The following is a 22764-nucleotide window of genomic DNA, read 5'->3' on the forward strand; positions in this document are numbered from 1 at the left end:
CACGACTTTATAGGATATAGACAACTTAAATTATAATATAAAAATAATAATTAATGTACTAAAAAAATATTAAAATTTTCATGGTGTTGATTACTAAGTTTTTATATGTAAATTGATTAGTTATTTATTTTATATAGTTTACTTGTTTTTTTTACCGTGACATGTGAAACTAAAAGTGTAAGATATTTCAAAGCTTAATTAGATTAGCCAATAATTAATTTTAATTTCTTGTGTTATATTTGTTATAAAAAGAGAGTTGGTCTCCGTTAAACGGTCTATTTGTGATACAAATCAATCTTATCTATATTTAGAATAAAAACTAATATTTTTAACATAAAAATAATATGTTTTTTATAGATTGAGTTAGATAACTTATAAAATTAATTAAACCGTGAGGCGATTTGGATATAAACTTTTTTGAGAATCCAAATATAATATAAATTGAGAAAAAATACACGCAACTCCAAAAGAAGATTGGCCGACTAGATTATTAGATTTGCCTCCTCTCTCTTTTTGTCGTTTTTCTTTTCTTAAATAAATTTGTTTAGTGGACTGAAAATTATTTTTGTAATAATCTAACTTTGGATACGGGCATATAAGGATGAGGCTATCCCCCAACTATGTTTAACTCCTATTATGACATCATTTATATTTAGATAATATATAATATTCTTGAATATTATTATCTATGTCTTTTCTGATATTCTTCTTTGTCCGTTGATACGAGCAATGTTCTCCAAACCGGACCGGACCGGCCGGCCGGACCGGTTCAACCGCGAACCGGCCTTTAGACCGATCCGGAGATAAGTAAAAACCCGGAAAACAGGTTTAACCGGAAAAACCCGGTTAAACCGGAAAAACCGGAAACCGGCCGGTCTTTAGGAACCGCACGTGTCTGTGAAATTATAAAAAAAATTGCCCATATATTTTAATAATTTAATTATCCTCATTCTCGTTGACTGGTTAGAATTAAAAATCGACACAAGATTTGGAGAGATCTCCACACCACGCCTGCTTATTACTAGCTTGATTGGAAAGGAGGAATCTCAAAGTAATGAGTAATGTTAGTTTAGAATTTTTTTGGTATATTGTTTATCTTGCAAAATTAATCAATCTCTTCCATTTTGTTGATGATTAGTGATTCTTTTCATAGTGTAAACTGTAAAGCATAGAAATTTTTTTTGGTACAGAAGCTTTTCAATCCTGAGACGTGCTCTTCCATTTCTTTGATCTTTTTTTCCCAATTTTCCATCGAGTGCACTGTGCAATAGCTGTTGGATTCCATTTTTTAAAAATAATTTTGTACTCATGTTTTCGTGTAGTTGAGTTGTGTTCTACATAGCAACACTTTGCAATTCCACAATGATGGATCGTGGCTTCTTTGTTTTCTTGAAACTAGCCAAGTCTTTGTCACATATACCAACTTAGTCATTATAATTTTATTGTTGTTCAAACTTCAAAATTAATTATCTTGTATCTATATTACCCAAACCCAATCACAACTAAAGTTTCTTTTGCAAGAAATCAAGCCTACGAGAGTAGCTATAAATATTTAACATTTCTAAATTCTAACAATTTAAATTTTAAGAAAAAATGATCTGTCAGTAGCAATCATTAACTAATATATCAAATTTATATTCCTTTTGTGATGTATCTCTCAATTATTATATTGAATTACTCATATGTTCATAATTTATTGTTTATTTTTCCTCTTTTACTATACTTCATCAACTGTGCATTAAAGTTCATTATTTTTTAAAATATAGATGGATTCATCAAGTGGCGGGCAAAAATCTAGTTCCACATCTAATTCTGTTTCCTCGTTTAGAAGCAAAACCGATCCAGCATGGGCTCATTTTAAAGAGGATGTGGGTAATGATGGGAAAAGAAGTTGGACTTGTTTGCATTGCAATAATGTGTGGAGGGTGGAGGGATCAATAGGATGAAAAAACATTTAGCAGGTAGAAAAGAAGATATTGCATCATGCAAAAAAGTTCCATATGATGTAAGATATCAAATGGAATAATCTTTAAAGGCATTTGAAGAAAAAAGCATAGCTCCGATATCATTTGAAGATGATAATATTGATGGGTCCTCATATGACAAATCTTGAAGAAGAAATGCATCCACCACATACTCAAACAAGGGGGAAAGATAAATCTTCTTTTGGTGCGGCTTCTCAAAAAGGAAAGAGAAAGAGAGATGAGAAGATGCCTAACTTTTTTGCACCAAGAACTACTATCGGTGCACAACGTTCTATCAAAAGTGTGCTCGTAAGTAAAGAAGCTTTACTTAATGTTGATATGAGCATTGCTAGGTTTTTTTATGATACTTGTATTCCCATCAATGCTGTGAATTCTGTTTATTTTCAACAAATGGTGGATGCTATTGCTGCTGTTGGTCCCGGTTATAAAGCACCGAAATATAATCAGTTGCGAACAAACTTATTAGGAAGCATGAAAAAGGAAGTTCAATTAGTAGTTGATGGTTATTGAAGTGTTTGGGAAGAAAGAGGTTGCACTATAATGGCTGATGGTTGGCAAGATCGGTCAAATAGGCAACTTATAAACTTTCTAGTGTATTGCAAGAGGGGAACATCATTTGTGAGATCTGTTGATACTTCTGATATTGTGAAAAATGCAACCACACTTTGTAATCTATTTGTTGAGTTAGTGGAATGGGTTGGATCAAATAATATCGTTCATTTGGTAACTGATAATGGGGCCAACTATAAAGCAGTCGGTGTTTTGCTTCATGATAAGTATCCCTCTATCAAATGGTCGCCTTGTGCTGCACATTGTCTGAATTTGATTCTTGGTGATATTGGTAAAATAGAGCTTGTTAGTAATCTTACAAAAAAGGCTTCTTTGGTAACAAAATTCGTTTACAATCATGCATTTCTGTTGGCATGGTTGAGAAAGAGAGAAGGATGGACAGAGATTGTACGTCCAGGGCCAACTCGTTTTGCTACTACATTCATTGCATTGAAGAGTATCCTTGAACATCAACATGATTTGCAAGCTTTTTTTACTAGTAAGACATTTAAGGATTCTCGATACTTCAAAGACAAAAAAGCAAGTGTTGTTCTGGCGGTTGTTCTTGATACAAAATTTTGGAGTGATTGCACAGTTGTAGTTGGTGTTGCTGCTCCTCTAATACGTATGTTGCGTATAATGGATACTGATCGAAGGCCTTCAGTTGGTTATGTCTATGACGGAATGTATAGGGCAAAGAAAGCAATAAAAAATATCTTCAAGAATAAAAAGAAATTTTACAAGCCTTTTACAAGTATTGTCAAGACAAGATGGGACAAACAACTTCGACGAGATATTCATGCAGCAGCATATCTCCTGAACCCTGCTTTTGCATATGACAAATTTAATATGTGCACTAAAAAGGAGATAATGGATGGTTTTGTTGAGATGGTCACTACCTTGATTAGTGATAGATCTGTTCAAAGAAAGTGCATTGATGAAGTAGCAATTTATCAAGATAGATTAGGAAGTTTTGCTCGACAACTTGCTATTGATTCATCAAAGAGTATGCAACCAGGTATGCATTATTATTTTAAATATTATTGTTGTGGTAATTCTTATATTTTGTACTCATTGTTTAAAAGTTTAAATTTTCTTGTAGATGAATGGTGGAGAGTTTTTGGATGTAGTGCTCCAAACATACAAAATTTGGCTATTAAGATTTTGAGCCAAACTTCTTCTTCTTCGGGATGTGAAAGAAATTGGAGCGTGTTTGAAAGAATACATACAAAGAAAAGGAATAGATTGGAGCATCAAAGATTAAATGATCTTGTGTATGTCCATTACAACTTGCGTTTAAAAGAAATGTGATGGTTTTTTTACTTACTCTTTCAATTTGAATTCTTGAAATTTAGAATTATTGTTTTGTTTATTGTTGTTGTTGTAGGCTTGATAACCAAATGAATTGTCAAGATCCTATTGATTATGAGAGCATTGATAAAACTGACTTTTGGGTTATGGAAGAAGAAGAAGAAAATTCTTCACCTATTTTAGACATAGATGAGTTGGATGAGATGCTTTATAGTGAGGAAGCTCTTCCAATAAATATTCAAGAAGAAGAAAGTAAATTTTCTTTCCTTTATTTTTGTTAAATAGTTTGAAAAAATAATTATTTCTTGGTTTATGTCTTAATAATAATTTTTTTTAACAAATTTTTGCTTTCTGTTTGCTAAACATGTATTATTTTAATTTTTTAAAAAAGATTTAGATAAAGGTATTGGTGAAATGCAAGGAACACCTTCTTTGGACTTGGAAGAACTTTTGGATGGTGGGGATGAAGATGATAATGACTACGAAAGAACACTTCAAGAATTGGATGCGGTGTGGGCATCAAAGGATGCAACTTGAAAGTTGAAACTGGATTTTGATACTTTTTTGTATAAGAAACTTGATGTTTGCTACTTTTTTGTATAATTAAACTTGATGTTTTCTTGGGCACTTAAACTTGGTCATCACTATTTGGTTACTTGTTAGGTGTAATTTGGATTTTTGAATTTGAAAAGTGATGTTTATTTGGATATTTGTTGTAATTTTCATCTTAAAAATTAAGTAAAAACTATAAAAACATAAATAATCAATATTTTACTATTTTATTTATTATATAAAATAAATAAAATATTAATTTTATTGATCCGGTTCGACCGTTCGGTTGAACCGGTTGAACCAGTTGAACCATTTTTTAAGGCTTGACCGGTTCGATTAACGGTCCGGTTATAAAAACACTGGATACGAGTACTATAGTACAATTTATGGTTTAGATCGTTTTGGATTTAAATAAGAGAAATAAAAAAAAGATTTATTTGTGTGAAAATGAAAATAAAGGGATCCAAATCTTGTCACTATAGTTTTGGAAACTTATATATTTATTGTTAATGAGATATATTTGTTGATGTACCATTTTCTCACACTCAAAATACAACGGATGTAGCTCTTATTGTAAGTCCTTACGAATAGATATCATCTTTTCTTCGATAATCTAATCAAGTCCACGATAAGAGACTGGATTTCTAGTATAGATCGTAGTAGAGACCTAACAAAATTTACGTTGAGATTGGATCGCCAGAATTTTAGAAATCCGACGGCATTACGAGGCGCGGTGGAAGAGTGGTGGCCGAAATTTTTCTCTAAAAGTTATAGGATGGCCGAAAATTTTAGGGAGAATGGGCACACACACATATATGTATGTATTCATGCTTTAAATTAAATAATTTTTAGTTGATTACCCAATTAATTAATTAATCTATTCTAGACTCTTTTAAAATGTTTCAGAGAATTTTGCACTTATTAGTTACTATTACTAATTTATTATTTAATTAGTACATTCTAAATTCACTAAATAAATAATTGTGAAATCAGTATAATCTCGATTGATGATCAGATAACGTCGATGTATTGAGGGTATAAATCTCGTTTATATAATGAAAAATGAAAATTTCGAAAGACAAATTTTTCTACAGATCCATTTTTTGGCAGCTGCCAGCTCTTACGCACTGGTGTAGACCGTATAACCTTTTTATGTAGTTAAACTCTTTCCTCGGAAAAGTAATGATGAAAAAACTATAACCTATATACTAAGAAAGCCGTGGAAACCTTGGCAACTAGAAATTGTGAAAACTTTCGCTAAAACAGGAAGTTCACTCTCTTTATTTAATTAGCAATTAAGATAACTTCCGCGACTTCCATTACATGAAACCAACTTATAAACTCCTTCATATGATATGTTTTTTTATCTCCATCAAAGTACAGTCGTAAAATTCAACTCTTTGAACTTGACTATATCAACGAGAACACATAATCCAATACTTGTATGACCCTCAATGTTTCATGGATATATCTAGCTAATGAGTTCAAACTTCATATGATTCAAAAAAAAATTTGTTTCTCTTCGAGCTTACCCAAATTAGTCTCATTCTTTTTATCAACCCCTTGATCAAGAACGTCATAACTCAAGTCCGAATGCACTCATCGGATCATGGTAAGAGCGTCTAGTAGCATCACCCATGATCTCCTATGTATTATCGATAGTTCATACAAGAAACATAGGTTATGGTTAGCATATAGTACATTCCCTTCAATTCATATATCTATAGCGAATCTACAATCACTGGTAGATCGAGAGTTGAAAATGAATTCGATAATGATGTGGTATACCTTGAGCAATAAAAGTGATATTTTATGAACAACTGAGGAGAAACTTTTCCAAAATGCATGTCTTACTCTGACCATAGATTCCTTACGTTATTAACTCATCAGATCACATAGAATATCCACACTCTTAGGTGAGTGGTGAATTCTCAACTAAAATGCTTTGACTCCTACATATTTCAAAACTACATCAACCTTGTCATCCGATGACGTCAATGGAGTCGGTAAACAAGCCAAAGTCTATGCTAATACGTACATGCTCCATGTTGTCTCGGGTCAAATGACTAATGTTGTACAACTATAACCGCGGACTATTCCATTCGATAAGTGATAACCATTTGGAAAGTCCAAAGGAGAGTTGTTCAGTGCATCATCAAATAATCATTCATCTGTATGAATGGACATCTTCATGCCCTTACCAATGAAACATGGTGTTTACATCACATATGTTAGTCTCAAGTTGAAGCGATATTTATTCTTATTTTAAGTAGCTTAATTGAATAGGAACATGTTTAGTAAAAATAGTATGCTTCCTAATAAGTTTCACGATCTTACGTTGCTAAGTAGACCCCATGGTATCTTTTGTATATTCAAGGACTTTATTTATGCAGCTTGTATGTGTATACAGATAAAGTAAATCCTATAATTGGATAAAAACGTAAAATATTATTAAAATAAATATTTTTTTTAAATAAGAGTCAAATAAGGCCCAAGCTACAAGTTGGCTCACTGGACGCCTACTCTAACAATCTCCTACTTGTCCTATAGAAAACTACCCTTAGATTAAAACTCATTGCTTCACGATGCTTCTCCAACAATAGTCCTGATCTGCAGAGGCGACTCTCTATACTGATATGTCTCATCTTCCCACAATCTCCCAAATTATGTAGAACTTCCTCAATATATGTTTGGATTGCTAACGAGACCTCAGTTTCTTTGCTTGTGCAACAGCACCGGTGTTGTCATGGTAGACCTGGACTTGATCAAATCCTTGATGAATGACACCCAACTCTTGAATGAAATTCCTCATCAAACAACCTCCTTTGCTGCAGCTGATGAAATTTTGTATTCATCCTCAATGGTTGAATCCGCTGTGGTGATTTACTTGGAACTCTTCCAAGAGACAACACCACCATTGAGCTTGCATATAAATCTAGAGTTTGATTTCAAATCATACATATCTTATTGGAAGTTAAAGTCAGTATAGCCTTCCAATTTTAATTCTCCATTCGCGTAAATCTTGGACACATTCTTACTTTTTTCGAGTAATTAAGAATATCCTTGACGGATTTCCAATGTAATGGACTGGGATTCGGTTGATATCTACTTGCAACACTTAGTGTAAATGAAAAAATTAGGTTGAGTAGATTTTATACCATACATTATACTGCCTATAGCAGACGCATATGAGATCTGGCTTATGGTTTCTATCTCATCGCCAGTCTTAATGCACATAGATTTAGATAGAGTCACAACATGACATATTAGGAGATATCTCTCTTGGACTACTTTATAAGAATCTCCTCAATATGATATCGATATAAGTGAATTGGGTGAGCCATAGCATCTTCTTTTATCTATCCCTATAGCTCTATATTCCTAATATGTAGGATGCTTCACCCATATCATTCATGAAAAATTAGTAGCCAACCACACTTTAGTTGACTGAAACACCCCTACATCATTCTCAATGAGTAGTATGTCATCAACATAAAGTACTAGGAATGTACTGCATTCCCACTAACATTCCTATGTACAAATTGTTCGTCTGGGTTTTCAACAAAGTCAAACTCTTTGATAGTGTTGTCAAATACGAGGTTCCAGCTCCTTAATGTCTGCTTGAGTCCATAGACGGATCTTTGAAATTTGCATACTTTATACTCACTTCCTACTAATGTTAACCCTCACTACAAGAAAAATGATTTTTCGCAGCATATCATCAACAGCGTGCATTAAAAGCACGCTGCAATTAGTACTTTTAACGGCGTGCATCAATATGTGCGCTGTTAATATTGTTGCACTTGACAGAAATAACGGCGTGCATTAAAAGCACGCTGCGGAAAGTAATATCCGCAGCGTGTATTTATGTGTGCTGTAAATATTATATACTTTCCGCAGCGTGCTTTTAATGCGCGCCGTTAATAACATATATATTAACTACGCGCATTAAAAGTACGCTGCGGAAAGTAATATTATATATTATTCGCAGCGTGCGATAATGTGCGCTGTTAATACTCTATGCATTCACGACGTGCATTAAAAGCACGCTGCGGAAAATGAGTGCGAATTTTTAAATTAGCGATATACATTAACGGCGCGTATTAAAAGCACGCTGCGGAAAATAATATTATATACTATCCGCAGCGTGCAATAATGTGCGCTGTTAATACCCTATGCATTCACGGCGTGCATTAAAAGCACGCTGCGGAAAATAAGTGCGAATTTTTAAATTAGCAACGGTTTTATCATGTAAAAGTTGCGACAATTTTAAAAACTGTCGCTATTTTTAAAGACGGTATACCATAAACCGTCGCCGATTTCGCTTTTAGCGACGGTTTTTAATAAACTGTCGCTAATAGCCGTAAATCAGCGACTGTTGTATTTAAACCGTCGCTAATAGCGACTGTTTAATGGAAAATCGTCACTAATAGTCGTAAATTGTCTATAAATATCTGATTTCCGTTCTACTTTCCTCCACACCACTTCACAACACTTAAAATTTTTCTTTATTTTACGATTTTAATTTCGATTTAGGTACATTTTTTTGTTTCAATTTTTGGTTATTTTTTTAAGTGTTAGTTAAGATCATAAGTCAATTTATCATAGTTGTATTGTAGTATTTTTTAAAATTTATTAAATTATAAAAGTAATTTTTTCTTTATTTTTACGCAAACTTTAGCGACGGTTTTATAACCGTCGCTAAATTTAAACACCGTCGTTAATGTAGCGACGGATTAAAAAACCGTCGCTAATGTAGCGACGGCGTCGTAGGTTTTTAACCGTCGCCAATTAGCGACGATTTTTCAAAAACCGTCGTTAATATTTAAATGTTTTTTGAATATTAACGGCGTATATTATTTTGCACGCTGCAGATAGTGTATTAACGGCGTACATATGCACGCCGTTGATAATAGTAATAACAGCGTGCACATGTGCGCTGCGGATAATCTTGAACTTTCAACAGCTTACAATTTCACAGCGTGCAATGTGCGCCGCGGAAAGAGAATTTGCGCGCTGCGAAAATCCATTTTTGTTGTAGTGCTTTTAGGTCGAAATATGTAAAACTCTTCCTTCATGTCACCGTTAAGAAATGTCGTCTTCACATCCATCTGTTATATTTCATAATCATACTATGCTGACATGACTTGCAATATACTAATGGACTTGAACATGACGACTGGAGAAAATGCTTCCTCATAGTCAATAACTTACCTATGAGTATATCGTTTTGCTATCAATCTTGTTTTGAAGGTCATCACCCTCCCATTAACCCAAATTTTCTTTTGTAAATTTATTTATTTTATATGTGAACAATTCTCTCAGGTGTATCTATTAAGGACCAGGAGATCATCAATGACAAATATAAAATATTTTATATTTATCAAACTGGCTCGAAAAGTTCTTGAAAGAACTAGATTCGTTTACAGATCTAATCTAGATCATAAGTCATAGTCCAACTCGTGCACCAATTCATAATGTATATTCTCGTTTGTATATATGATCGAGATATCAAAGTGTTGGGAAAAATAATTACCCGCATTGGTTGAACGATTTAAATATATAATATTTTGTTAACCAATTAAATTTTATATGGGATTTTAGAGTAAAATCAAAATAATATAGGGTTCTTTTTATTTCTCATTTACCCAAAATAATATAGAGAGGCTAAAACTTGGATGTTTGCATCAAAGATTTTAGTCATCGATTCTCGGAGAGTTCACAATTACCGCAAACAAACATATTAATTTCTTATTGCAAAATAAAACCAAAGTATATTTTGAACTTTCTCATAAGCTGCGGTTGTTCAAGAACATGCACTCATTAATTCCATGCACTATTTAAAATTCACCAATTTCGAGGATTCTTGTTAGATTCACAAGCCACTAATACCGAACTAACCCGAAATATTTCAATGAGTCGTTTGATATCCTTGAAACCGAAACCTTCTCCTCTCACTACTAATCTTCACATAAATTATACGCAAGATCTTTTTTATTATCATTTTATTTTTTGTCCAAATCTTGATTCTTGATTTAATACCTTAAAAGGGAACCATTTTTGTGATCATCCTAAGAAAAGTGTTTTTTTTTTTAAATCTAAGGTTTTTGAGTTTCCTCATATTTTGAAGTTAATTTCACTCTGCATATAGCTGATGTTAACTTGGTTTCGGAAGTAATTTTCTCAAAGATTGAAGACTTTCTTGGGGGAGTGGTTTTAAAGTTATTATTTAGCTTTTTGTATAGAAATGGATTCTTGCTTTGCCACCATGAAAACTGATATTGTGCTACCAATGCAAATCAACAATGGTTTAAGACGTCAGAATAATCGGGTTTTGGGGGAGAAAAGAAGAGGGAGCATGGAGAACCAAGCGTTTGGAGCACGGATTTGGAAGAAGTTGAGCGAAAAGAGGAGAAGAAACTTAAAGCCCGGAGTTGCATTTTCGGTTCTAACTCGTGATTTTCACAAGAAGTTGGAGGTAAGGTTACACAAATAACACGAGATTCGTGTTCGTCTAAGATGTTATTAGTTCGAGAAATGGTAGTTATAGATAACTCATGAATCGACTTTTCTGATCCCACTTTTGCTATCATTTTTATGATACATGTTGCATATGTGTGCACAAATTAATTGGATCATCCCATGAATATTGATCTCAGGCATTTGAGTCATCATTGTTTTTCGAAGAGCCGCCGAAAGCAGATCCCAAAACGGTAGCTTCGATCATTCTAGGTGGAGGTGCCGGAACTCGCCTGTTTCCTCTCACAAGCCAAAGAGCTAAACCAGCAGTAAGATATTTTTTTAGCTTCACTTTCTTGTTTAAATGTGTATAACTATTCAAATTATGATTGTATTAGAGGAAAATGAGAAAATAGTACTAAAAAAATGAAATGTTCCACAAAAAAAAGGCCTAATATTTTTATGAGACGTGTGGATTTAAGATTTGTAGTTTATTTGTTCTGGTTTCACATCAGATTTATGTTATGATTTGTGCAGGTTCCCATTGGAGGATGCTATAGGCTAATAGATGTACCTATGAGTAACTGCATCAACAGTGGTATAAGAAAGATTTTCATACTAACTCAGTTCAATTCTTTCTCATTGAATCGACACCTTGCTCGGACGTATAATTTTGGGAATGGAGTGAATTTTGGTGATGGTTTTGTGGAGGTGAGATGCATGATTTTCTGTCGTATGCGAAATGTTTGGACTCGAGCTTGTAGTTGGTTTGATCTCAGATGCGAACCTAGAAATTTAGATGCCGCGGAATATTTTCATCTATTTTTTACCAACAGTTATCCGTAAGTGTGCTGTTGAAACAGGTACTGGCTGCAACTCAGACACCAGGGGAAGCTGGAAAAAGATGGTTTCAAGGAACGGCAGACGCTGTTCGACAGTTTACGTGGGTATTTGAGGTGTGCTCTTCTGTTTTCTTGAGTATCATTAGCTTAGACATGTCAAAGTTTTCGTTTGTTTCATGGGAAACTGCTACATTTGTAGGATGCTAAAAACAAAAATATTGAGCATATACTAATCTTATCTGGGGATCATCTTTATCGAATGGATTACATGGACTTGGTTCAGGTGCTCTTGACGAGTTTCATTTTTTGTTTAACGAAAATCGTTTCGCATTAAATGTGTGCATCTCTTTGATGTAAAATGTTGTTGCAGAAACATATAGATACCAATGCAGACATTACAGTTTCTTGTGTACCTATGGACCATAGGTATGTTTATGACCAATGCATGGAAAATCATGTTTCAGAAAGTATTTTCATGATTTTTTTGAGAGTGTTTTTAGTTCTGTTTCCTGAATTGCAGCCGAGCATCGGATTATGGGCTGATGAAAATCGATAAAACAGGGTGCATCGTTCAGTTTACTGAGAAACCGAAGGGCTCAGCTCTGAAAGCAATGGTAATCAGTTCACTGAAGTAAAATCCAACTTATGCTTTTTTCTGGTTACCTTCAAGTTGCCAACTTACTTTCGGTTTTCACTTGTGTCGTTTTCATTCTTTGCACAATACAACAATGGTAAGAAGCAAGTTGATACATCTCTGCTGGGGCTTTCTCATCAAGAGGCTATACGATCTCCTTACATTGCATCGATGGGTGTTTACGTGTTCAGAACAGACGTCTTGCTAAAGCTTTTAAAATGGAAGTATCCTTCTTGCAATGACTTCGGGTCGGAGATCATTCCATCAGCCGTGAAGGATCACAATGTTCAGGTGTGATACAGCATTCCATCACTGCTTAATTAAACCGTCTGGCTATTTAATTTTTTGGTCTCGTTTCAAGATTCATGGCTGCTACCAAATTTCTTGATTCATCATTGTATTAGGCATTCCTATTTAATGACTATTGGGAGGACATTGGAACCATGAAGTCTTTCTTCAATGCCAACATGGCCCTCACCGAGCAGGTAAATATTACCGACCTTTCCGCGTCTTTGCTTATCAGAGCTTGTTGTTTTTGAAGCACACTAATTGCAGCAAGATGGATAGTGCCCTCTTTTTTTTGTCTCTTATGCAGCCTTCAAAGTTCGATTTTAACGATCCTAAGACACCTTTCTATACATCTCCGAGGTTCTTACCACCTACTAAAGTTGAAAAATGCAGGGTATGGTAAGCTTTGGTAGCTGTGTTTCTATCTTTATGTTTCACCATATCTGATAAACATGTTCTCTATTCAGATAGTTGATTCAATAGTTTCACATGGTTGCTTCTTAAGGGAATGTAGCATCGAGCACTCTATAGTAGGCTTGAGGTCACGTTTAGACTACGGGGTCGAGCTCAAGGTAAATTTTTTTTTATTGGGGTCTGTCCTATGTCAGATATATCATAGATACACTGCAACATGTCTTAGTTGATGTTCTTGCTTATCCTCGAAAAGTTTCGAATTAGACGAGAATTTCAAACCAACAAACAAACATGAGTATTGAAAGCAGAATGGATCTTTGTTCCAGGATACAATGATGATGGGTGCAGACTATTATCAAACCGAATACGAAATCGCATCTCTTCTAGCACAGGGAAAGGCTCCTATTGGAGTTGGGAGAAATACAAAAATCAGGTATTTTATAACAATATGGTATTAAAAATCATCATTTTCTTGGAGTCTTGTCGCCTTTGTGAGTACATGACTCGATCTTGTTTATGCTTTTTCTTCCAGTAACTGTATAATCGACAAGAATGCAAAGATAGGAAAGGATGTGATTATTGCAAATACAGATGTAAGTTCCTTCGTACGCTTATCTATGATTCGCAGTAAACGTCTGCAAATGCATTTCAAGTACTAAGAATGTATTTTAGGCCATGACAAGAACTTAGATACTGATACAACGTTCGGAACGCTGCAGGGCGTCGAAGAAGCAGATAGGCCAGCTGAAGGATTTTACATAAGATCCGGGATCACGATCATATCTAAGAACTCGACTATAAAGGATGGAATGGTCATATAAACATTAAGAACCACGGTATAGCTATGAAGCTCCTACACTGTTGTTCTGCTTATTTCTATTCCTATGAAATTCATAAATGAAGTATTTAATGGTGGAGTTAGCTTCATTCTTTTTGCAGTGATGAATCTTGTATGTGTTCTTAAGAGAAGGAATTTGTCTACATTTTGAGGCCACAAAGAGGCGTGACCTCTTGAATGAAAATGGAAAAGATGAGTAATTCCAATTATTTAGGAATCGTTGGACAATCTTATTTCCGACACGGGGGCCATTGACAATTGAATCCGATTTTGACTATTATTTTGATAAATGATCCTGATCCATTCCAAATCTTATTTCGACAAAGTTATCAAACCACCATAACTAAATAAATAAATTTCCTGCTCGATAGTCTTTTTTGAACAACTGCATGGGCAGGCCATACCATCCTTCCCATTTTTCCTGAAAACTCTAGCTTTAAACTTGTTTCATCCTTCTCCACCTGTAGTTATTATTCCCACAAAACAATAATTAAGATATGTAAGTTCTGATAAAAAAAAAAATTAACAAATCACTTTTATCCAACGGCATGTATAGAACTTGCATACTACCTAACTTGCATTGTTTAAATCCAGAATGATGAAAAAGGTTATCAGAGTCTGAGATAATATTATTTTGGGTTAATGAAGTAACATACACTTATTGTTGAAATAACTCGTGTTTTTAGAGATATGTGTACTCGATATTTGAAAACACGGAGACTTCATAGTTTTTTTTCATGGGAGGCTTTTAACGTGATTTCACGTGGATAGTGAATGTGATTAACTTTATTATTTAAATGATCATTTATACAACATATACTTTTTTTAGTCGACTTAGTTTTTATGTTTATGAACAAGATAACGAATGTTGGGAAAGAGTAGAACGTGACGTGACATAGATTTTTTTCACCAATGTTGCATATTTTCAGATGTTTGTATAATCTCTATCGCCATAACTCCTTATGGATGATATAAGTGTTAGAATAGGTGTCCAGCGAGCCGACTTTTAGCTTAGACTTTATTGACTCGTGTGTAAAAACAATATTTAAAAATATTTTACAGTTTTATCTAATTATGACATTTATTTTATATGTATACCTATGCGAGCTGTATAGATAAAATCCTTGAATATACTATAGATACCATGAGGTCTGTCTTGCAACGTAAAATCATGAAACACATTAAGAATTGTACCATATATTCTAAACAGGTTCCTAATCGAATCAGCTGCTTAAAAGAAAGATAAAGACCGCTTGATCTTGAGACTAGCATATGTGATGTAACGTCATGTTTTATCGGTAAAGGCATGGAGATGTCCATCCATACAGATGGATGATCATATGGTGATGCACTGGACAACCCATCCTTGAACTTTTCAAGTGGTTATTACTTATCGAGTAGAAAAATTTGCGGTTATGGTTGTATACTATTAGTTTTTTGACCCAAGACAACATCGAGGCTTTGCTTCCTAGCACTGCACTTTGAATCGTTTATCGAATCCATTGAAGATCATCAGCTGGTGAGGTTGGGTGTAATTTCGAAATACGTAAGAGTCAATGCATTGCAGTAAGGGATTCATCGTTTCCCTACGGGTGAAGATATCCTATGCGATATGATGAGTTAATAGTGCAAGGAGTCTATGGCCAGAGAGCAAGACATGCGCTTAAGGAAAAAGGTGTTTTCCTAGTTGCACATATCATGTCATTGTTATTACTCAAAGATACATCATAGCGGTATCGAATTCATTTTTAACTCTCGATATACCAATGACTGGATATTTGATTGGGATATATGAGTTGAAGGGACCGTACTATACAATAATCATAATTTAAGGTTCTTGTAGGCACTATCAGCGATACCTATGAGACCATGGGGCAATGCTACTAGATGCTCTTATCATGATCCGATTGGTGCAATCAGACTTGAGTTGTGACATTCTTGATCAAGGAGTTGATGAAAAGAACGAGTCAATTAGGATAAGCCTGAATAAAAAAATAAATGTTATTTTGAATCACATGAAGTTGTGAACCCACGATCTATTCTTGAACCATTGAGGTTCATACAAGTATGGATTATGTGTTCTCGTTGGGATATTCAAATTTAACGAGTTGAATTTGGCGCATGTAGCGTGATGGAGATGAAATAGATTTCTTATAAATGAGTTTATAAGTCGATTCTATGTATTGGAAGTTAGTCTGAGTGTAAATTTTGATCTTCGAAATTCTTAATTTTTATTAAATGAACGAGATTTATACCTCAATATATGGGCGCAATCTGATCATCGATAAAGGTTATATTGAGTTCACAGTTATTTATTTAGCAAAATTAAAATCTACTAATTAAATAATAGTGTGAGTAGTGGTGACTACAAATATGTACAAGATTCTCATTGAATATTCTAGAGGTGTTTAGAATAAATTAATTAATTGAATAGTAAATTAACAATTAATTAATAAATTAAATAATATTTATTTAATTATATATATATGTCTATACATATATATAAGTGCATATGTATGTAAATGTATTAATAAATATTAATAAAAATTAAAAATTTCGACTGTATATATGCATAAGTGCATATAATGTTGGAACATTTTATGTTCGCAATCTTGATTTTGATTTTAACAAAACTTGTTATTTTGTTTCTAATGATTTACCTAAGTGCGCACAGGAAGCTGGAACTGATCAGGCGTTGAACTGATTAGTTATCGAGCCAAAACTGAAGCTATCGAGACGCAAATTGAAAACACCAACTGATCGACCAAACTGAATCAGTTCAACTGATATATCAAAGACCACTTCAATTGATCGTCCAGCTGATAGGCAGTTCAGCAGAAAGTTTTCAGAATCCCGGCCAGCTGATGAAGAGTTCAACTGATGACCAGTTCAAGAACATCAGTTAAGAATCAATCAGTTTGCAGAACACGACAAGATTATTCAATGGAATCCAGTTGTAGGCACTGAGGAAAAGTTATTGTACGATCAAATGTACAATAATTGACGTTGCAACAAAGCTTGAAGACAAAATGTTCCAGCGTAGATGTCGGAAAGTCGAGACACGAATATCAAGGAACAAATTCAAGCTGCAACAAATACAATTATTGAGTCTCGCTGTACGATCAGTTTCCCGCCTATACATAGAAGATCAGTGAAGACCAATATAGTATGGTAGAATAATAAGAGTGTGTGAAGATACAAAGAAAGGGCACGCATATTGCTTATCAGCGTACAAGAAGCAATCAGTCCAGAGGGAACACTTCATCGTGTTATCAGCTTAGATTAGAAGCACGATTCCCTCACTGTATGAGAACACTTTCATGTTGAACTCAGAGATCAATTCTCTCTCACACACACACCACCACTGAAAAATAGTCTTTCACAAAGACAATAAACTTGTGTGTGTAGTCTTTGACACACAGACGTTAAACAAGTGTTGACTGGAAGATGCTCCCTTCAGTCTAGACTAGGCGTTCAGTTAGGCAGTTGGATAAGTCCTAAGCTGGGTGGGTTATTAAACTTGTTGTAATTAATCAAAGTCTTCTAGTGATACCTACCCGAGGTGGTACAAAGGGTGACGTAGGAGCAATTCAGTCTCCGAACATCAATAAACATATCTTGTGTATTTAATTGTTTAATTACTATTTTCAAACTAGTTTTATCAGTTAGAGCATCCGTAAGTTCAGTTTTCACCATAACTGAACTAATATATGTCACAACTGATTTTCTATATTTTCAGTTATTCAGTTACACAAGATATAAAATATATCACTGTTGCTTAACGAAGGATTAATTCGAGTGTTTTCCGCTTGATTTTATATCAAACTCGATTTAATTTATCGGCGTAAACATTCTTAGAACACGAGCTATTGCAGCTCCTGGAGAATATTGTGTTTGAAGCACCTCAAGGTGCCCAGCACACGATCCTTCATATATATATTATATATATATATATATTATATACATATATATATATATATATATTATATATATATATATATATAATGCATTATCAAAAGTTGACTTTACATGATATATACAACTTGAAAATCTTAATTAATTAGAAAATAAAGGAATCCCAATGTGATTAAAATTATGAAAACTAATTAGAGTAGGATTCTATATAATCACGAATCAAAGTCTATAAATATTTCATTAAGGGACCCATATGAAATAAGATAATTTTGCACACAATTTTGTACACTGAAATTTTTCTTCCCACTCTCCTCCTCACAAACTCGACCACTACATAATTTTCGAGGAATATTTCGGCGACTTCCCTCCATCGTGCCGTCGTCGTACCACTGTCGGATTTTTGAAATTTCGATCATCCAATCTCGATGCAAATTTCTTTTAGATCTCTAGTGCGATCTATACGAGGAATCTGGTCTCTGGTCGTGGACCTCATTTGACAATTGAAGAAGGAGAAAGATCTGTTTGGAGGGATTTACAAGAAGGATCAACTCCGCTAATATCGGGCTTGTTTGGTATCAATCCTTAATACACAAAGGTAAAAAAATCTAAACATCTTATGAATGTTTTATGTCATACGAAACCCAAAGAAAGTTTTGAACGTCAAAACTAAAAATTTTAAACTTTCATTGTGCCTTGATGCGAGAAAACTGTATTCCTATGGTGGTATAAGAGTCATGTTATTCTCAATCGTATGATTTTTATTGTTTAAAGCGTGTTAAGTAATTTATTTCTAACCATGTTTGAAATTTCAGTAAATTGAAGCCCTTGAAAAATCATTTTTCGAAATTGGGAAGCCCTACTCCATGGGGACGAGTAGCGCTGCCCAGGGCATGGTGGTACGCTTCCTGCCCAATTATTAATTAAAAAAATTGGGAAGGATGTCCATAGCCCTTCACACGAAGTGTACTGCCCAAAATGTTCCGGTAGTATAGAAGAGGCACGGGCAGCCCTACTCCATGGGGACTCTAATTTTGGAGCCTCGAGACGATTTTCATATTTTTCAAATTTTTTGGTTAAAATTGATATTTTATGAAAATTAATCAAATTAAGCCTTGAAAAAAAATTTGATTAAATTGTGGAATTTTCTCACGAAATAAATAATTAGAATTTGATTTTATTTATTTATTGTATAAGGTATTTTACAAAATGTTTAATTATGGATGAATTAATTATAGATAAATAACAGTTTTATTTAAGTTATGAATTTTTTCTAATTATGGCGGTTAATGATAATATGTGATATTATGGATTAATATAATATTTGATATTATATGGTAAAAATATTATCGAGAGTCATGACACATTTGGGAATTATATATTAGGATATTTTATATGTTTTATTTTTAATTATTTGATAATTATTTAAAATGAGCCTAGTTTAGGCCCTTTCTCACCCCTAAATACGTATCCTAATGTTCCATAAAAATTTAATGTAAATATTAGATTTAATGGGAGATCAAGATTTGAAGATAGTGGGACCAAATTCTTAAAAGTTTTAAAGATCGAAAACATGTAAAATATTGGAAGCTTGTGTAATATTGCATTTGTATACCTGCATTTACCTAGATTTTGGATATGGATCCATATATGTCTCAGATGGAACAATTAATCTTTCATCACTTATTATTTATAATACATGTGCTATGTTATAAATAATCAATATGTGTATTATTATTAATATATTAACAAGAGTTGGATGAATCCAACAAATGTACAAACAAACACGGCACAATATTTTAAAATTAATAACGAGACAAATTTTTAAAATTAAAATCCGTAATTTTGGTAAGATTCAAAATTTAAATCAAGCTCATTAAAAGAAAAATTGAAAGAAAGTTTAATATTTCTTTGCCTTCCATTAACTTTGATTTCATGATAAACGTTACTTGTCATCAGTGTCTGTTCACATTATTGAGGAGGCCTGAACGCCTGAAAACATCCATATAGATTTGGCAAATAAGTATATCACCTTTCGACCTTCGAATAAAGAGATTTTTGTCAACCTCACCTCGTTTGGATCCGATTTTCAGTATGTACTCAGTTAACTTACCATACCATACACGTGGAGTTTGCTTCAAACTATAGAGTGCTTTCTTGAACTTGTAGATATGATCCAAGTGTTGTGGATCTTCAAAGCCTTTTGATTGTCTCACATAGACTTCCTAACTTAAGATACCATTTAGAAACATACTTTTAACATCCATTTGATAGAGTCTAATTCTCATATAGCATGAAATGACAAGCAACAGTGGATTGACTCAATGCAGGCTAGATGAACAAATGTATCATCGAAATCAACCTCCTATATCTTTGTATACCCTTGAACAACCAATCGTGCCTTTTATCTAAGAATGTTTCCTGACTCATCGGTTTTGTTTTTAAAAATCCATTTGTTTCCAATGATGTTACCGTGTTCAAAAGGTGAAACTAAATGCCACACATTAATTCGGGCAAGTTGTTCAAGCTCATCATGAATTGTGTTTATCCAAAACTCATCTTTTAAAGCTTCACTAACATTTTTCGGCTCAAGATTTGAAATGAAACGAGAGTGTATTACCTGAGAGCATATGGAACTCGTGATTACTAGTCCAATCACCTTTTGATAGTCAACATTTTTCTTCATTAGATTTTGCATGTCCACATGTACATCTCTAATGATCCGCGACAATAGATGATTCTTCTATATTTTGATATGAATATATTTTCCACTTTGTTCATAACATCATCAATTTGTTGATCCTCCTTGGTTTCTGTCGATCTTAGAGGTCGTGTTGTACTGGGTGTTACAACATCTGGCACAAACACCTGCAATATCTAGTGGTATGGAAACTTCCAGCAAATCTTCTGTATCATCTTCAATTGTTGTTCCTTTGAGATCATCAAAATCGTCAAACACAACATTAATGGATTCATAATCATCGTAGTTCATAAATTCAACATTCGATAGACGCGACTACTTGTAGAGTATCCAAGAAACAAGCACGTATCACTCTTGGAATCAAAATGGCTAGTTGGTCTATATCATTTAATACATAGCATATACATCTAAAAATATGAAAATATTTAAGATTTTGTCTTTTTCCAATGATCGTCTCATAAGATGTCATATTAGAGCCACTTCTCAAATGTACACGATTTGAAACAGCATGCGGTGTTTAGGCCCTCAGCCCAAAACAATTTTGAGATATTCTTTGAAATCAGCATCACCCTAGCCATCTCTTGCAAGGTAATATTTTTCTGTTCGACGATACCATTTTGTTTTGAGAGTTTTTGGGGCAGAGAACTCATGATCTATACAATTCTTATCACACAATGATGAAAACAAATAGTTCTCAAACTCTTTATCATGGTCGGTTCTGATTTTGCTTACCTTCAAGTTACGCAGGTTAGTAATCTTTGCAAGTAAAATTTTAAAAGCAATGAAAGTGTCTGGTTTTTCTCTAAGAAAGCTTACCCATGTGAACCTTGAAAAATCATCGACACGAACAAAAGAATACATTATACATCCATAGCTTTCCACTTCCATTGAACCCATGAGATCCATATGTAGTAGCTTAAGACAGCATGTTGTAACGAAGTGTTGCAACACGAGGTCCGACACCCGAGTTTGCTTCCTTTTTTGACAAGCTCTGAAACATATAGTACTCCTGAGGATAAATTAGGTATACTTCGTACAACATCATACTTACTAAGGTTCTTCAAATGTCTTGAAGTTTGCATGTCCCAACTTTTGATGCCGTAGAACTATTTCATTTGCTTGTGTATGTTTAAAGGTTAGTTCTTCACCTAATTGATAGCATTTATCGGTAGATCTTGTACCTGTCATGAAACAAGTGTTAGCCTTATCAAAAACTTCACAAGTATTTTTATCAAACTTAACATACAAGTCATCATCATACAATTGACTAATGCTTATTAGTTTTGAATTAAGTCCCTCGATATGAAGCATATTGTGAAGCTTGAGAAGTCCTTCAACATTCAATATTCTTTTTCCAACTATCCTTCTTTTGCACCACCTCCTTCTTTTGCACCACCTACATAGGCCACTCTTCCAATATATTGTTCAACATAGTCTGTGAGATATTCTTTTCAACATGTTATCTGAGGTGAGCTTCCACTATCAAAGACAAGATACCTGCAATGTTAGTTCTCAAAGAAGTATAAATAACATGGCAATTCATTTCAGCCTTAGGTACCCACATTTTCTTCACTGGAGTTCGGTTATTGGAGGTGTTGCAGTAGGTGTTGTGGGAAACTTTGGGCAACATCCGATTGGCTTCCTAGTACATGTAGTCTTGTCTAAGCTTAAAATAGTACGGTTTGATATGACTAGGTTTGAGACAATAATGACAAGCAAAATGGTGTCTCTTTTTGCTTCGGCTTCTGAGTGGAAACTCACTTCTCTGATGAGAAGATTTTGGCCATATGAGTTACTGTAGGTGTATTTGAGTGGTATTGCTTTCTCACATAAATACAGTTGGTTTTGATGATTCTCCAACTTCAAACACACTGTTTTTGAAACCTAGACCAGGTTTACTATCTTTTTCCATCATCACTATAGATCCAATCTTGGTTATGCTTGTGTTAAACTTAGCAAGAGTTTGGATTGTTGTTTCAAGTTCTTACTTGATCTTACACAATTCTAAATCCTTCTTGCTTAGGATTATATCAAGTTTGGCCACAACACAATGTTAATGAGATAGTCTTCATAGAGGTTTGAGTCATTGACTTTTTGTGACAATTGAACAAGATTTTATGAATGATTAAAAATTTGGACAGAAATAGTCTTAACTTTGTCCTTATTTTGTAAATATATATTCATTTCGAAAGTATGAAGGGAACTAATAAAGTCATCTAGTGCGAGATGAGTTGTATCTCGTACTTCATCAATTGCACAGATCTTGATATTGAAGCGCT

At 33.9% G+C, this 22764-nt stretch overlaps 2 protein-coding genes across 5 annotated transcripts; both read left to right on the forward strand.

Moving 5' to 3' along the window:
- The first annotated feature begins 2043 nt into the window (after window positions 1–2043).
- Window positions 2044–4554, forward strand: LOC142521253 (uncharacterized). Of its 2 annotated transcripts, none has more exons than XM_075624483.1 (4): window positions 2044–3552; window positions 3637–3808; window positions 3922–4097; window positions 4237–4554. In XM_075624483.1, the coding sequence occupies exons 1-4, from the start codon at window positions 2526–2528 to the stop codon at window positions 4380–4382; spliced, it is 1521 nt and encodes a 506-aa protein (XP_075480598.1). In that variant the 5' UTR covers window positions 2044–2525; the 3' UTR covers window positions 4383–4554. The 2 variants fall into 2 exon arrangements, with proteins under 2 accessions (XP_075480598.1, XP_075480597.1); XM_075624482.1 differs by having other exon boundaries at window positions 2048–3552; window positions 3637–3841.
- A 5689-nt stretch (window positions 4555–10243) lies between these two features.
- On the forward strand, window positions 10244–14179 carry LOC142521251 (glucose-1-phosphate adenylyltransferase large subunit 2, chloroplastic/amyloplastic-like). 3 transcript variants are annotated; one of them, XM_075624480.1, is made up of 15 exons: window positions 10244–10875; window positions 11057–11185; window positions 11394–11567; window positions 11720–11812; window positions 11898–11981; window positions 12069–12124; window positions 12219–12312; window positions 12435–12623; window positions 12737–12817; window positions 12928–13014; window positions 13088–13192; window positions 13361–13467; window positions 13567–13627; window positions 13754–13870; window positions 13974–14179. In XM_075624480.1, the coding sequence occupies exons 1-14, from the start codon at window positions 10645–10647 to the stop codon at window positions 13853–13855; spliced, it is 1593 nt and encodes a 530-aa protein (XP_075480595.1). In that variant the 5' UTR covers window positions 10244–10644; the 3' UTR covers window positions 13856–13870; window positions 13974–14179. The 3 variants fall into 3 exon arrangements, with proteins under 3 accessions (XP_075480595.1, XP_075480594.1, XP_075480596.1); XM_075624479.1 differs by having other exon boundaries at window positions 13754–14103; XM_075624481.1 differs by having other exon boundaries at window positions 12438–12623; window positions 13754–14103.
- Window positions 14180–22764: the final 8585 nt, after the last annotated feature.

This window comes from Primulina tabacum, chromosome 12, assembly GCF_025594145.1.
Source record: "Primulina tabacum isolate GXHZ01 chromosome 12, ASM2559414v2, whole genome shotgun sequence".
Classification (NCBI taxonomy): Eukaryota; Viridiplantae; Streptophyta; class Magnoliopsida; order Lamiales; family Gesneriaceae; genus Primulina; species Primulina tabacum.

Bases quoted from the DNA above. Each gene is read 5' to 3' on its own strand.
- LOC142521253 (XM_075624482.1), top strand. From the start codon at position 2,526: ATGGCTGATGGTTGGCAAGATCGGTCAAATAGGCAACTTATAAACTTT. The intron at 3,842-3,921 runs GTGATGGTTTTT...TTGTTGTTGTAG, and splicing joins AACTTGCGTTTAAAAGAAAT to GCTTGATAACCAAATGAATT. The intron at 4,098-4,236 runs GTAAATTTTCTT...TTTTTAAAAAAG, and splicing joins AAATATTCAAGAAGAAGAAA to ATTTAGATAAAGGTATTGGT.
- LOC142521251 (XM_075624480.1), top strand. From the start codon at position 10,645: ATGGATTCTTGCTTTGCCACCATGAAAACTGATATTGTGCTACCAATG. The intron at 10,876-11,056 runs GTAAGGTTACAC...TATTGATCTCAG, and splicing joins ATTTTCACAAGAAGTTGGAG to GCATTTGAGTCATCATTGTT. The intron at 11,982-12,068 runs GTGCTCTTGACG...ATGTTGTTGCAG, and splicing joins ATTACATGGACTTGGTTCAG to AAACATATAGATACCAATGC.